Source organism: Brassica napus, chromosome A9, assembly GCF_020379485.1.
Source record: "Brassica napus cultivar Da-Ae chromosome A9, Da-Ae, whole genome shotgun sequence".
NCBI classification, from domain to species: Eukaryota; Viridiplantae; Streptophyta; class Magnoliopsida; order Brassicales; family Brassicaceae; genus Brassica; species Brassica napus.
In genome coordinates this window covers 2,592,253-2,606,617 of record NC_063442.1, presented here as the reverse complement: position 1 = coordinate 2,606,617, position 14,365 = coordinate 2,592,253, and the positions used below count along the sequence as shown (strand labels likewise).

General features: G+C 40.2%; 3 protein-coding genes across 4 annotated transcripts; 1 reads left to right on the top strand and 2 right to left on the bottom strand.

The window, feature by feature from the left end:
* The first annotated feature begins 908 nt into the window (after positions 1 to 908).
* On the top strand, positions 909 to 3,299 carry LOC106365828 (serine/threonine-protein kinase-like protein CCR4). The gene has a single exon (XM_013805332.3). The coding sequence runs from the start codon at positions 1,000 to 1,002 to the stop codon at positions 3,238 to 3,240; it is 2,241 nt and encodes a 746-aa protein (XP_013660786.2). The 5' UTR covers positions 909 to 999; the 3' UTR covers positions 3,241 to 3,299.
* Positions 3,300 to 3,702: 403 nt separating this feature from the next.
* Positions 3,703 to 6,217, bottom strand: LOC106365829 (adenylate kinase 2, chloroplastic). The gene is made up of 6 exons (XM_013805333.3): positions 5,950 to 6,217; positions 5,790 to 5,888; positions 4,589 to 4,852; positions 4,358 to 4,504; positions 4,211 to 4,285; positions 3,703 to 4,120 (listed from the first exon to the last, which is right to left on the bottom strand). Exons 1-6 carry the CDS (start codon positions 6,112 to 6,114, stop codon positions 4,013 to 4,015), a joined length of 858 nt encoding a protein of 285 aa, XP_013660787.2. The 5' UTR covers positions 6,115 to 6,217; the 3' UTR covers positions 3,703 to 4,012.
* Positions 6,218 to 6,894: 677 nt separating this feature from the next.
* Positions 6,895 to 13,477, bottom strand: LOC106365830 (kinesin-like protein KIN-4A). 2 transcript variants are annotated; one of them, XM_013805334.3, is made up of 23 exons: positions 12,981 to 13,476; positions 12,260 to 12,556; positions 11,940 to 12,190; positions 11,427 to 11,614; positions 11,204 to 11,328; positions 11,083 to 11,119; positions 10,917 to 11,008; positions 10,713 to 10,823; positions 10,516 to 10,641; positions 10,352 to 10,445; positions 10,159 to 10,268; positions 9,972 to 10,070; positions 9,659 to 9,883; positions 9,496 to 9,576; positions 9,341 to 9,412; positions 9,125 to 9,218; positions 8,945 to 8,976; positions 8,763 to 8,848; positions 8,334 to 8,657; positions 8,091 to 8,253; positions 7,670 to 7,825; positions 7,295 to 7,598; positions 6,895 to 7,210 (listed from the first exon to the last, which is right to left on the bottom strand). In XM_013805334.3, exons 1-22 carry the CDS (start codon positions 13,092 to 13,094, stop codon positions 7,368 to 7,370), a joined length of 3,108 nt encoding a protein of 1,035 aa, XP_013660788.1. In that variant the 5' UTR covers positions 13,095 to 13,476; the 3' UTR covers positions 6,895 to 7,210; positions 7,295 to 7,367. The 2 variants fall into 2 exon arrangements, with proteins under 2 accessions (XP_013660788.1, XP_048595287.1); XM_048739330.1 differs by having other exon boundaries at positions 8,763 to 8,976; positions 12,981 to 13,477.
* Positions 13,478 to 14,365: the final 888 nt, after the last annotated feature.

Here is a 14,365-nt window from a genome sequence, read left to right as displayed (position 1 = left end):
CTGAGCTAGGTAAAGCTGAGGTGCTGCCACCAAACTAATATCCACCAATGAACTGATCAATCATCTTTGGTTTCGAGTTTCTACTTTCTGGGCATGAGGACCCATGCTCCCTACAACAGTTCACAATTCCACTGCCTTCTATTATCATCCAGCTACTAATCAACATGAATCATCAACCTCAAAACAACACAAAAACACACACACCTCGACTTCTGACCAATCAATGGATCCACACCGAAACTACTTTGAGATTGTGGTTACTTGGCAAGTATCTGATTTAAATGGGCTTAACAATTTTATTTTTAAAAACACGACTTATTTCAAAATTCTAACCAGAGTTAGACGAGGCCATAATGGCAAGTTTCGCAGACAAAAATCTGTTTTGCTAACCCATCTGCTATCTTGTTTACTTCACGTGAGATTCAGGTGAATGAGATGAACTTAAGAAAAAAAGGCAAAATAGCTGATATCAGCAATTATATCATTACAATTCTGCAACAGAAAAACCAGAGTTTAAAGATTTGATAAGTTGAGCAGTACCTGATTCACAACGGATCCTTTGAGAGTTGAGATCTTCAGAATAGCTTTATAAAAAATATAAAAATTTATTTCAAAAGTTTTCAAAAATTATCTTAGGGCAATGCTTCTTTTTACCAAACATCATAGTTTTTCTTCTAGCTAATTGTTATAATATTAACATACCAATAATACTTTGTCAAAAAAATCACAGTAGTTTAGCTTATACATCACCTTTTCCACCTAAAACAAGCTGAGTTAAGATACACTGAAACTAAAGTGAAGAACTTTTCAAAGAGTTGACCATAAGAAAATCTAATATGTGAGAATAGAAAAATCATTCAGATAAGTAAACAAGACTTGGTTTTTTCTCAATTAGGTCCTCACACTAACCGCGTTAATCTCCCCCTCTTACAAAAAAAACCATTCCACAAAACACAACCAAACACTCACCGCCATGAGAAGTCTTCTTCTCCCTCTTCAATGGCATTTAACTATTACTCTCTGTCTCTCCTTCTCGTTGTCTCCTCCTCCTCCTCCTTCCTCTGCTTCTCCTTGCCCACTGTCTCCATCTCCCACACCTCTGATCAAACCCTCGTATGTTCTCTCACCAACACCTCTCATCTCCAGTGCACCACTTTCCCACTCAATCCTATCCCGTTCTCTTTAACCGGTACGCTCCAAAACCGTAGATTCTCCGGTTTAGTCTCGGGAAACGGGTTTGTATGCGGTTTGAGATCTCCCCTAGGTTCCAACGCTTCTACAATCCTTTGCTGGAGATTCTCCACCAACGGAGCTAACATGACGTACAAAAGAATCTACAAAGGTCCTGCGCTCAAAGAGTTAGAAGCTAGCACTTCCCGTATATGCGGAGTTGAGAACGTCACGAACCGCACACGTTGCTGGCAGCCTGTCTCTCCTCGTCCACGGTCGGATAACCACGACTCCCTCGCCCTCGGGGAGGACTTTCTATGTGGCTTATCCAAGCCACCTGGGAGAATCAGCTGTGAAGGTAAAGGGAATATAACCAAGCCCCCTAGTGGGGACCGCTTCATAGCCATCGCGGCTGGGTCAAGCCAAGCGTGCGCCATCACAGTAGACAGCGGTGTGGAGTGTTGGGGACAACAAACATATACCTCTCCGCCAAGTGAAAAATTCTCAGCGCTTGCGGTCGGGGAAAACCGTAGCTGCGGTGTTAGATGGGTTAACGGAACAGTAACGTGCTGGGGAAGTAACTACAGTTTACCTCGGAGACTTGAGAACGTTGAGTTCACATCTATATACGCGAACGGGCTAATCTTTTGCGGTGTAGTTAGAGAAAACTACACTCTCTATTGCTGGGGAGATGATGAGAGTGTTTTCGCTCCGTTCCAAGACCAAACTGTACTTCCAGGACCGTGCCGAGAAGAATGTCCTTACGGTCAGTTGTCAGGATCAGGTCCGTTATGCGGTAATGGATTGAAGATTTGTGATTCTATGAACATAGTTCTCGTCCCGGATACGCCACGTGGGGAACAAGACTCTAATGACAAGACTTGGAGTAGAAAAAACATTGCGTTTCTTGTGGTCGGATGCGTTGGAACGTGTTCTTTACTCCTTGTTGTCGGATTCTTGGTTTATAAAAGTCACTGTCGATGCCGTGTTCATGACTCTGGACGTCTTGACGATAATAGGATTATTGTGGACGAAGAGCCTAAGCTCGAGAAGAGGCTGAGTAGTTTAGCTAGTTTATGCAACCACGGGCAGCTCGTGGAGTTCACTATCGAGGAGCTGGCTCTAGCCACGGATGGTTTCTCTCCCCGGTTCCAGCTAGGGATAGGAAGCTTCGGGATTGTTTACAAAGCTGTTCTGTCTGATGGACGACTTGTCGCTATAAAACGAGCCGAACTAACGAACCCTGCTTCCTCCGGGATAACGAGAATCCGAAACAGACGAGAGGACAATGACTCAGCGTTCGTCAACGAGCTAGAGTCTATGTCGCGGCTCAACCACAAGAACCTCGTTAGACTTCTTGGTTTCTACGACGACGCGGAGGAGAGGGTCTTGGTATACGAGTACATGGCAAACGGGTCTCTCGCGGACCACCTTCACAACCCTAGACTCGAGCCTCTGACGTGGGAGAGACGCTTGGCGATCGCTCTCGACGCAGCGCGTGGGATACAGTACCTCCACGACTTCGCCGTGCCTCCGGTGATCCACCGCGACATAAAGTCGTCAAACATACTGCTTGACGCCACGTGGACGGCGAAAGTGTCTGACTTCGGTCTCTCTCAGATGGGTCCCACCGAGGAAGAGGAGGTGTCGCATCTCTCGTTGAGAGCAGCTGGTACGCTGGGGTATATAGACCCGGAGTACTACAGGCTCCAGCAGCTCACGACCAAGAGTGACGTTTACAGCTTCGGCGTCGTGCTGCTCGAGTTGCTGTCGGGACACAAGGCGATACACATGAACGAGGAAGAGAACCCAAGGAACGTGGTGGACTTTGTCGTGCCTTATATTTTGCAAGACGAGGTTCATAGAGCACTTGACCGGAGGATACCGCCGCCCACGCCGTACGAGATAGAGTCCGTGGCGCATGTCGGGTGCTTAGCGGTGGAGTGCGTCGTACCGTGTGGCCGAGAACGGCCGTCCATGGCGGAGGTAGTGAGTAACCTAGAGAAGGCTTTGGATGCTTGCTTAGCAGCTCCACAGACCGAACCACTATCAAGTTCCGCTAGTGATTAGCCACGTGTCACTTTATTTTTTTTGTTTATATTATTTTCAATTCTATTGGTCTTTCCTTAGTTGGTAAAGAAATGTTGATAATACTTTTCAAAAGAAGAAACCTTAGCACAAGCAGTTTGATGTGAAAGCTTCAAAAGCGAAAGCCAATAAGATACGCTGCTACATTTTTCAAGCATTACATGAGATTCCAAGTCAGTCGTGTGGGAGACAAAGAAAAAAAAGAGTATAAACAGCTTATCAACTTGTTTTAAACTCCATGGGAGAAGTCAAAAGTCAAAATCCTCCAATTCTAATATAAGTTGCTAGAGAAAAAGTAGCTGAACAATCAATCATGTGAATATAAGTGGATATCATATTACCATTGTCAAGTTGAATTTAGACGCTAACCTTCAAAAAGTTGACTCATTGATACGAAGAACTTTTCAAAGGTCTTTAAATGAATTAATAACTAATAGAATCAAGTAAAAAAAAAAATGTCATTCTTCATGATTGCAACAAGAGAAATACAATGAGTTAATTTTTCAGTAAATCTACAAGAGCATAAAGGTCACAGACACACACATCAATCTTACTGGGAAACAAATAGATCCTTATTGTGAGATACAAGTGGTATCAATAGAATTTGATAAATGCGAGAAAGGGGATATTTACCGCTGGTTAGGTCCATGACAAGAATGATTCAACTCAATAGTGAAGTTCGAGCAGTGTTCCCTCTGTTGAAGCATTTCGGAAATGGTCAAACACTCCTCCTCAGGTCAGTACCAAGAATGATTCAACTTGAAAGTGAACTTGGAGAGGTGTTGTTCCTCTGTTGAAGCATTTGGGATAGAGCAGTATCAATTTGAGTAAACACTTCCTCCTTTGAACGGTTTCCCTTTATCTGGATAATACAATAATCAAACGACCATTTTGCTTCATGAGACTCTAGTTAATGAAGAGAGGTGTGGAATGAGAGATCTCATAATCATACCTTAATAGTGATATCGTCGTACATGGAAAGCACATCGCTCACGTTTTGGTTATGTGTCTTCAGCCGCAGCTTTGCCTACAGCAAATGAAACAAAAAAAAGATTAAAGAGACATAAATGGAGTAAGAGAGAGTTTCATATGGACTTGCCTTCTCTTCGGTATCATCAAAACGTTGGGTGAGCCTAGCAGAGATCTCTTCTGTCTCTGGAGGAGAATACTTCAAGTGGTAGATCTTTCCCGTAACAGGATCTAATCTACGCCCCACAACTCTTTCGATTAGAATATCTTCAGGAACCTGTCCCAAAAAGCAGAGCAGGCGTAAATCAAATACCATTTGATGGAAGAGAAGGGAACATTAATGATAAGCAAAAGTGCTTACTTCGAGGACAATGAACAGATCAGGCTGGAATCCAAACCCTTTAAGAGCTGTTGCCTGCGATGAGCTTCTCGGATAACCATCTAAAAGCCAACCTTTCTGCTGTGAATCAGTTTGTGATAAACGGTCTTTGACCATCATTACAACTATTTCATCAGGGACCAGCTGTCCTTTCTCCATGTACTCTTTCGCCAGCTTTCCGTTTTCACTACCGGAAGCGATCTCAGCTCTCAGCAAGTCTCCAGCAGAGATATGCACCAAACCATACTGCAAAGAAGTTAATTACGAAACAAGCATGAAGTCTTCCCACTGAAACAGAACCTAACAAAGAGGAGGACTTTCTTTACCTAAGCTTCTAACAGAACTAAAATAGAAGATATGATTGTGAAACTCTATTAAGAGAGAGTGATTTTCCTTACTCTATTCAACAACCTAAGCTTCTTAAAAGAAACAAAATAATGAAATTCATTTCATTCTCATTGAGGAAGGAGAAAGTATACAAGAAACTCAACGGTTCTGATTATACAAAACTAATCCTAAATTGAATCTAGACCATATAGTATTTAAGCATGACGTCTTCCACCAAAAAAGAGGAGGACTTTCTTTAACCTATTCAACAACCTAAGCTTCTAACATAACTAAAACCGAAGATAAGATTGTTAAACTCTACTATTCTTATTGATGAAGAAAAAACAAGAAACACATCAAGAAAGTGTTTTTTTCCTTACCTATTCAACAACCTAAGAGCATGATTAACCATGGTTCTTAATTTGGGGTTTTAACTCATGATTTGACATTTTTTTGTTTTTTTACATTTTTCGGCTAAGAACTGGCTTTTATATGTCTTATTTAAAAGAAGGTTCTTAGCTTTTCTTAGTTAAAAACTAAGCATCCTAAGAGCCCGGGTTAATCATGGTCTAAGCTTCTAAAAGAATTAAAAAATGTGAAATTCATTTATTCTCGTTGAGTAAGAATGTATACAAGAAACTCAAAGATTCTGATTATACAAAACCGATCCTAAATAGAATCGAGACCATACATTAGGCAATAGCTTCCAAAGTCTCAACTAAAACGTAACGCATTACAAACCCCTTTTTTGCCAATGTTACAGCCAGTCAAAGACTAATTTCATTTCACTAAATCGATCAGACTATACTCAAACAACTCATCGTGAAATGTGATTACAAGAGGGAAAGAAGCTTACTTTCTGAGTGATGAGCTCGCATTGAGTACCTTTACCCGAAGCGGGAGCTCCTGATATCATAATCTTCAGAGGCGGCTCTGCTTTCTCGGCCGCCACAACCTGAAGAAGAGATCCGAAATCAACAGCTCGCATTCAAGATTGGAGCTCAAAACAAGTGTACCTGGAATCTGGGAGCGACGATCGACGGAGATCTCGAATGACGTCGGACGAGTAAGGTTGGTTCACGGAGGAGAGAGTGCAAGGCATCGCCGGAGAAGGAGGAGCGTGAAGGTGGTGGAGATAGAGAGGCACGTGGCGGAGAGATATAGTTCACACAGCACGCCATCTCTCTCTCGCTCTCTCCCTCGCTCAACGAACGAGGCTTGTGGTGGTGGTGGTTCAACTTTCAAGAGGAATCACCACACACGCACACAAACAAAATCAAATCAAATCTAAATCGAACCGAGAAATAATAATCAAACCGGAACTAAAAACCAAATCTCAATCTAAACCGAACCAGAAAAACGATTACAAACCAAGATATTTAACAAGGGAATTAATCTGAACCGGAGCTGAAACCGATCGGCAGTTGTAAGTTCTTATAAAACCGAGCCAAAATTAGATTTGATTTATGAGTTGCGGTTTAGGCGTTCCATGTGTTTTATGGTTTTGTTGTTGGAAGCTACTTTGTTTTAGAAGATGAGAAAAACGTGCAATGGCAACACAGTTTACTTTAAGTAAATGGTCTTCGTTGACATTTCTTTGTTAGACAACGAACAATGCAGATTTTTAAAGTGAGATTCTTAGTAATATAAGATAAGTTTCTTAACTTTTAACTAAGAAACACTAAGAAACACTAAAAACGTCTCCTAAATACTTTTCTGTTAAAAGACGTTTCTTAACAGAAAAATGTCAAAATCATGTTCTAAGAATTTCGAATGAGTCTCCCCTGTTAATCATGCTTTTAATATCTACCCTTTCTTGAGTTGGTGTCTATCTTGTTCTGAACATGTAGTGATGGCAATGAAAACCCAAGCATCATGTCTCTCTCAATTTTTTTGTTTTGCTTGGTGGTCTCGTTTTAGGTCTCAATCTTAATATATATATGGTGAACAAGAACAAACACTGAAGTGAACAATATATTTTTATCATTTACAACAAAACCAAAAGAACAAATAAACTGGCAAAAGTCTTCTTCATACAAATAATATCTGCAAACTTGAAGATATGAGGTTTTATTTCCTCAATGAGCTTTTTTTTAATGATGTATAAGATGTCAATTCTATGAACATGAAATAAAAACTCCTAAAAAAAGCCGTCTTCTATCTGTTACCTAACACACCCACCCTCTTGTCCTGGTGCTTTTCCTTAATACGGTACACACACGCAATATCACACACAACGTTAAAGAGTTTTCTTCACACACACGCCAAGTCCAGTCTCTGCTCTTGCATGAATTTGATTTTCATTAGAAAAAGACAACCTCTCTAAGTTGCGTATATAACGTTAGGAAGGATTTGATTTACCTGCACCCAGTCGTATGAACCTTTCCATAAAAAGTCTCAATACTCATAGGTAGTAGATAGAGTTGTTACTTGATCACATGATCTTATTAGTGATCTTATTAGGGAGAGCCTTGTGTCTTGGTTTTGCTTTGAGAAGTGTTTCGTCGCTGTGCCTAATCCACTCAGAGAGCCTCCATGGCTTTTGCCACTTCCATTTGAACTGAACGATCCACTGGTGATGACTTCTCTTCCACCTCCAAAGCTTCCCACTCTGTTGTCCAACTGCTGATAGTTTCCTCATTGATACTTGTCCTATTGGTACCATCTGCATCAAACAAAAGTACAAAGGAACTCTTAGCTACCAATGGTAAGGAACTAAAATAAAATGAATCTAACCTTCTTGTTTGCATTGATAAATGCAGCCGAGTCTCTCACTTTCCCGTTAGCAATCCCTGGTGTAAACTTGAGCTGCTTCTGTGCTGGTACAGTCATTGGAGAAGGTGTGTTGTTCATCCCTTCAGCTAAATGTTTCACTGAACTCGGTGGGGTTCCCTACACCAAGTTTTATGTTTCATGCGTTATTTCCCTACGCAAAACCATTGTTCTAAAAATCGGTCTAGGCGCCGCCTAGTTGGCAAATTGGGTCTGAGCGAAACGATTTTTTTTTTTTTTTAAATCGGTCTAGGCGTTCAAAAGAATGGTCTAGATGCCCACCTAAACATTAGTCCTCTATAAGGCACCTAACCACTGCCTAGCGATTTCTTGGCAAAACAAACTTCAAATGGTGGATAAAATATGAAAGGTGGCATAATCTTACAAGTGGAGATGAAGCTAAAGAAGTTGCAAGTTCTTGCTCTCTTAACTTAAGCTCCTTTTCTGCTTCTTTCCTTCTCAGCTCACTCTGCCTCAGAAGACCAACAATCTCTTTGAACTGATCTTTCATTTCTTTTATTTCAACATCCTTCTCCCACACTTGGCACCTGCATGGAGCATAAACAAAAGTCATGAGAATACTAATTGAAGATGTTGGAGGGTGTGTCACTTTGGAAACTGGCATCACCTTGTTTCCGCAAGAGAGTTGAACATGTACTGAAGCAAGTTCTTCGCCTCTCCCATTGATCTCAGCTGGTTCCACCGGCCACGGCTTGTGAAAGCACGCTCCCTTTCTTCTGCCTCAGAAAGCTGCGAGGCCATCGCCACTAGAGAGTTAGAAGATATCCCCAGCATGTTCTCTAGTGAAGATATACGAGCCATCCTTGCAGTAGGTGACAACGATGATGCCCTAGCGAAGCCGCCATTCTTTCCTCTCGGAGGACTTAAGCCTTTCGCTGCAAACTCATCTACTTGTCTTAACACAGACAACTCTTCCGCCAGAGCAGCTCGTCTGAAATTATATATCCATCACATAAACAATAAGTGAACACAGTCTTTGTGATGATGAACTTATTATTAAAAAGATTGGGGGGGGGGGGGGGGGGGGGGCGCATACACATGGCTTTGTTTCTCGTACTCATGACGCACTTCATGGACATTCACCATGACTTCTAGCTCATGGTCTAGCCATCGCTGCAACGCCTTCTCATTGGTGTAAAAGAGTATGAACTGAATTAGATTTTCTAAAGAATCACAATGATATAAACAAAAAAAAAGGACTATGGTGTCAATTCTCACCTGACCATTTGTTCCAAAGCCATTAGTACCACCTGCACAAAGAACACCATCAATTTTTTTTATATTTTTTACTTTCTTTTTTTGAATACCAGGAGGTTCAGAGCCGAAGCCCGTAATCTCCCAGGTCTGAACTACAGCATGTAATATTAGTCTCGTCCCAGAGGTCACCATCTATAATACCTGAGTGTTCACGAGGAGAACATTTTCGAGCTTCTAACAACTCTTTTAACCTCTTGGTAGCCATTGCAGCCTCTTCTGTCTTCCTCTGAAGAACCTGAGAGTGCAAATGTTCCTTAATTTCTACAATTGAATCTTGTTTTTTTTTTTATCTTTCAGAGACCATTGAACATTAGTCTTCAAACTTTCAAAACTACATGGTAATGATCTTGTGCTTACCATTTTCTGGCGCTGATTCAAAGCTTGTAGCTTATGCCTTTCATACTCGCTCTTTCTGCCTTCTTTCCGCAACTGTGTTGGCCAGTGAAAGTATTAAATATAAAGGTACAGTTAATATCTAAGATTATTTGAGAGAAAAAAGGCAAAGGTAGTACCTGCAAAAGTTCCTTCTCCCTGGAGGCTTTCCACTGTCTAAACTGTTCTGCTTCTTGTTTCATTCTGTGCTGCAGCTGCACCTATAAATTCAAGGAAGAGAATCAAACATATGCATTTTCAAAGAGAACATATGCATGACTGAAACATGAATCAGGTTTATACCTTTTGTGCCTTGATGGATTGAATCTCTTCCTGTAATCTCCTAGCTGCATCATCACTCTTTTGTTTCTGCTTCAGCAGCTGAACTTGGCTCTCTTGCTTTTTTTTAAGGTCTTGAATCTGTGCTTCTAGTGATTTCAGATTCTGAGCATGCACATCTTGCAGCTTCTGCGCTTGACCATCAGAAGCAAGGTTCTCAATCTCAGCCAACAAACGGTTTCTCTCTTCCTGTAAGAAAGAAACAACCAATCAGTTCATTCAACAACTTATAACATGTTTTTTTTTTTAATGAAACTTCCAAGAACTAAAATGCAACCTGAACAGCTCTCTTTTCATCCTCCACCTCTGCAATTTTCTTCCCAAAATGTTGCTTTAGCGCAGCCGGATCATAGCCGTCAAACAGCTTCATCTCAGACTGTTTCCATACATGAATCATGTAGTTATAGACAAGGTCACAAGAGTAAGCTTTAGTTTCATAAATAAAAAAACAAGTGAAAAAAGACCTCTTTTTCCTCCAGACGACGGTTCAGTTCATGCAACTCTTTGTCCATACTGTTCTGCAAGAGTTTGTGCTCCCACTCCTTTGCCTCTTCATCTATTTCCCTTGAATCACCTGCATATAATGAAGAGTTCTCTTCTTGAATAACATTGCTTTCTTCTAGTTTCAAAACTCTTTTTGATAGCTTTTCTTTTTACCTATTGTGGCTTCAACCATGGGATAGTTAGATGACTCTATACTGTGCAAGCTCCTTTTCAGCCCATCAGGTCTTACAGAACCGACGATTTCATCCTGCCACCAAACAATTCAATAACGAATATATACACATATTATAAAAAGAAGGTATCAGTTTGATCATTACAGCTTGTATGTCTTTAAAGTCTTTTTCAGAATGCTCTACACCAGCATATCTGCTTCTGTACTGATGGAGTTCACGGCAAAGGTCTTCATTAGTAGTTTCAAGACTAGCAATCCTTTCCTTGAGAGCCTGCATCATCACACTCACACTCTTAACCTTTATACTCCAATGTTTTCTTGAATTCTTGAGTAAGAACATACCTGGAGTTCTGCACATGAGGTCCCTCCATTTCGTAAGGAGAGCTCTGCCTGTAAGTATTCTAGCTGTTGGCGCATCTTTATCATCTCACTTGACACAGGATCTCTATTAACCTGTTTTATCAAATTAATAGAAAAAAGAAAATTAATCTAGTGTCACTCAATAAGTAGTCTCTTCTATTGGCATGACATATATGTATAGCTTACAATAGGTTTGTTCCGGATGTTCCGAGCACGGTTTGCATATTTGAGTGTGTTAAGTGTTTCCTCAGCATTTATATCTGCAGGACTGATGCAAGCTGGAACCCAAACAGCAAGCATTAGAGATTTGAAACAAGAACTGTAAAGGGATTAGAAGCAGAACACTTGTTACCTATCATCACAGTTCTGCTGTTGCCACCAAGAGAATCCTAAAATTTAAAATGCAAAACTAATGAGAAAGGAGCAAACACTGAGCAATATGATATTTCAAGAGATTTGAAAACAAATAATACCTGCAAAAGCCGTGTAAGTTTACTGTCTCTGTAAGGAACATGAGCACCGTCTTTACGCTTTTTCTCATCTCCAAGCGCACTGATTACATTGCCTAGCGCAAGGAGGCCTTTGTTTATGTGAACTCCTGGTAAAAAAAAGAAAAAGAATCAAACTTCCATTACAGAACAGTGATCAATAAGGCTTTGTTTCTGGTCTTTAAAAATGAAAGAGAAGAACACGTACCTTCTTTAAATCTCATACCGTCAGAGCCAGTTCTTTTGGCTCGTTCTGAACCAGCAAGGTCTACTAAGTGCAGCTTGGCACATAGATACTCTTCTTTCAAGCTCCCATTGCAAGTGCCATTTTCTGGAGAATCTGTGGTAATCTTGCGCATTTGCTCCACAGTGATAGTGAAAATGGCATGTGAACGACTACAAGAAAAAAACAGACTTGATTGTAATGTCCATTTTGGATTTTAATTAGTAGACATATACTCCCTCAGTTTCAAATTATATGATGTTCTAGATTTTTTCAAGCCAACGGTTAAATGTTCAGTTTTGCTCTTATTTAACTAAAATTCTATTGCATTTATTTATTTCTTAATCTATGTAGGGGTAAAAGAGATTAATTGGTTACATAAATTGTATTGAAATTGAAAAACGACACTTATTTTTTTGTAACGAAAATTTTACTCTATACGGACACTAATATGAAACGGAGGGAGTAAATAATAACGATGCAAGATTATAAGGTCACCTGGACTGATTGTTCATGTTGGTACTACCGGTTGCTCTGCTGACTGAGCCTTGGTCAAGGCAAGCAGCCATCTCTTTGAGAGTACTGACACTTACTTCCGTGGATCCTGCTAATGTGATGACACCATTTGATGATTCTCTGATCTGTATTGGTGGCTTCCCAGGGACATGTGCTACCTTGCCATTACCATTAGTATCCGATTTGTTAACAGTAGAAGGATCCAACAAATCTTGCACCTCTTCTTTATGAATCTACCAAACATAAAACAATCATTACAAAACACTCAAACAAAGAAACGGCCACGCTTGTCTAAAACCAACCTCGATGAAAGAAACATGGATTTGAAACTCGATCTGATCCTTGAGAGTCTCAATCTTGGTGAAGAGAGCGTTCATAACTTGAGGTACGATTCCTGTTTGGCTGGTGTCTCCACAGCCAGTACCCATTGTGTATGTTTTACCTGAACCAGTCTGTCCATAGGCAAGAACCGTAGCGTTGTAGCCTTGGAATAAACCATCAACTAGCGGTGCAGCACATTCTTGATACATTTCAGTAGATGGAGTACCAGTGCTTCCATATACATGATCAAAAGTAAAAGAATGTGATCCAATTTGTACCTGCAACAATCATAATTCACAAAAATAAAAAAATTATCAATTACATTCAAGTCATGTACTTTCTGACAATATTTCAAAAACCCAACTTAAAAGATTTAATCTTGAGAATTAGTAACAAGAAGATTGATCTTTCTGAACCAAACTTAACTAAGGAATTAAGTTAAGATGCAATAATTATAGTTCTGTCCTAAAAAGAAAAAAAACAGAACTGACTAAGTCAACCATGCATAAGATAAATAAAGAAACACCACTGGTCCTAAACGTCGCAAGATCTAGATCTCAGGGAGGCGTAGATGATTCAGATAAAGAAGCTAATCAGTTTCGAAATAATTCTATAAAGGAAAGAATCTTTTTAAGTCAAGATCAAGAACACAAACAGGGAACTGTGTGACATTGTCTGAAGCCAAAGAAAAAGGAACAGTACCTGTGGTTTACCAGAAACGACAGTGACACAATCTTTACAACCTTGAAGCCGTTCATCGCCGATGAGCGGTCTGATGTGAACAGCAACCTTAACAGAGCAATCATCAGACTCCATTGATGAAAGAAAGGAAGAAGGGAGTGATCTTGAAATCAAGAAAGAAGAGAGAGTGAAGAAGCAGAAAGGTTTGAGAGTTTGCAGCAGACAAGTGTTGGTTAGATGATGTGTGTTTTGGAGAGAAAGAGACGAGGGGTAGAAATGGAATATAGAAAAGATTTGGCGAGAGGAGAGAGCTTAACTGCAACGACAACAACCTTATTCTCTTTATCTTCCCTTAGGCTTCACTCCTTCACTTACTGTCTCTCTCAAGACCAAAACGGACCGACGTGACTTTACTTTCACTCTTTCCCGTTTTAACCCTTCTCCAATGTCTTTCTCTTTCTTTCAGTGTAGAGGAGAGAATGAGTTTTCTGACAAAAAAAAGTTGTGTGGAGAAATTAGATCAGAATGGTTTTGCTTTATTGCATGTGCCAAACTCTTTATTAGTGGGGTTGTCCATGTATTATTTACATACCAAAATGAATCATTCTTACTTCTTTATGTCACTTGAGCTTTAGGTTTTGCCTCCCTTCGTTTGAAGTAAACAAGTAAACAACCTGTTTTTTTTTTTTTGAGAACTTACAAGTAAACAACCTGTTATTGGCTGGTAAATGATAATGTAGGATTATTTCAATTATAGAATAATAGAATTTAAGTTTGATCCAATATTATCCAATTAATGATTTTAAATCATACTTTAATGTTATTGGATTTTTTAAGTTATAAATCATATCTAAACAATTTTGTTAGCCAATAAGATTTCAGAAAATACACACTACAAGAAAACAGCGGTATTCTGACGGACGATCCGACGGAAAATGAATTCCTCGGAATATACCGAGGCATTTCCGAGGCAATTCCGAGGAAATACAAAATTTTGCTTCCTCGGAATTCCGTCGGAATATTCCGACGGAATTCCGAGGAAAACACATTTCGTCGGAATATTCCGACGGAATACCGAGGAAACTAGTATTCCTCGGAAAAAACCGATGAATTCCGAGGAAATATTATAGACGTTAGAGAGCCGTTGGAGAGCCGTTGGGGGATTTTAAAAATTCCGAGGAAATTCCGACGAACTAGCCGTTTGCATCGGAATTCCGTCGGAATTTCCTCGGACCGTCGGCAGGATTTCACCTATAAATACAAGCACCCCTCTTCCTCTTCATTAACACCATATCTTCATCCTCCCTCTCACTTTCTTTACACACGAATTTGATTCATAAAAAACATGTCTTCTTCCAATTATTTTCGTTCTTGGATCGATCGACCTCATTTGGATCCGAACACGA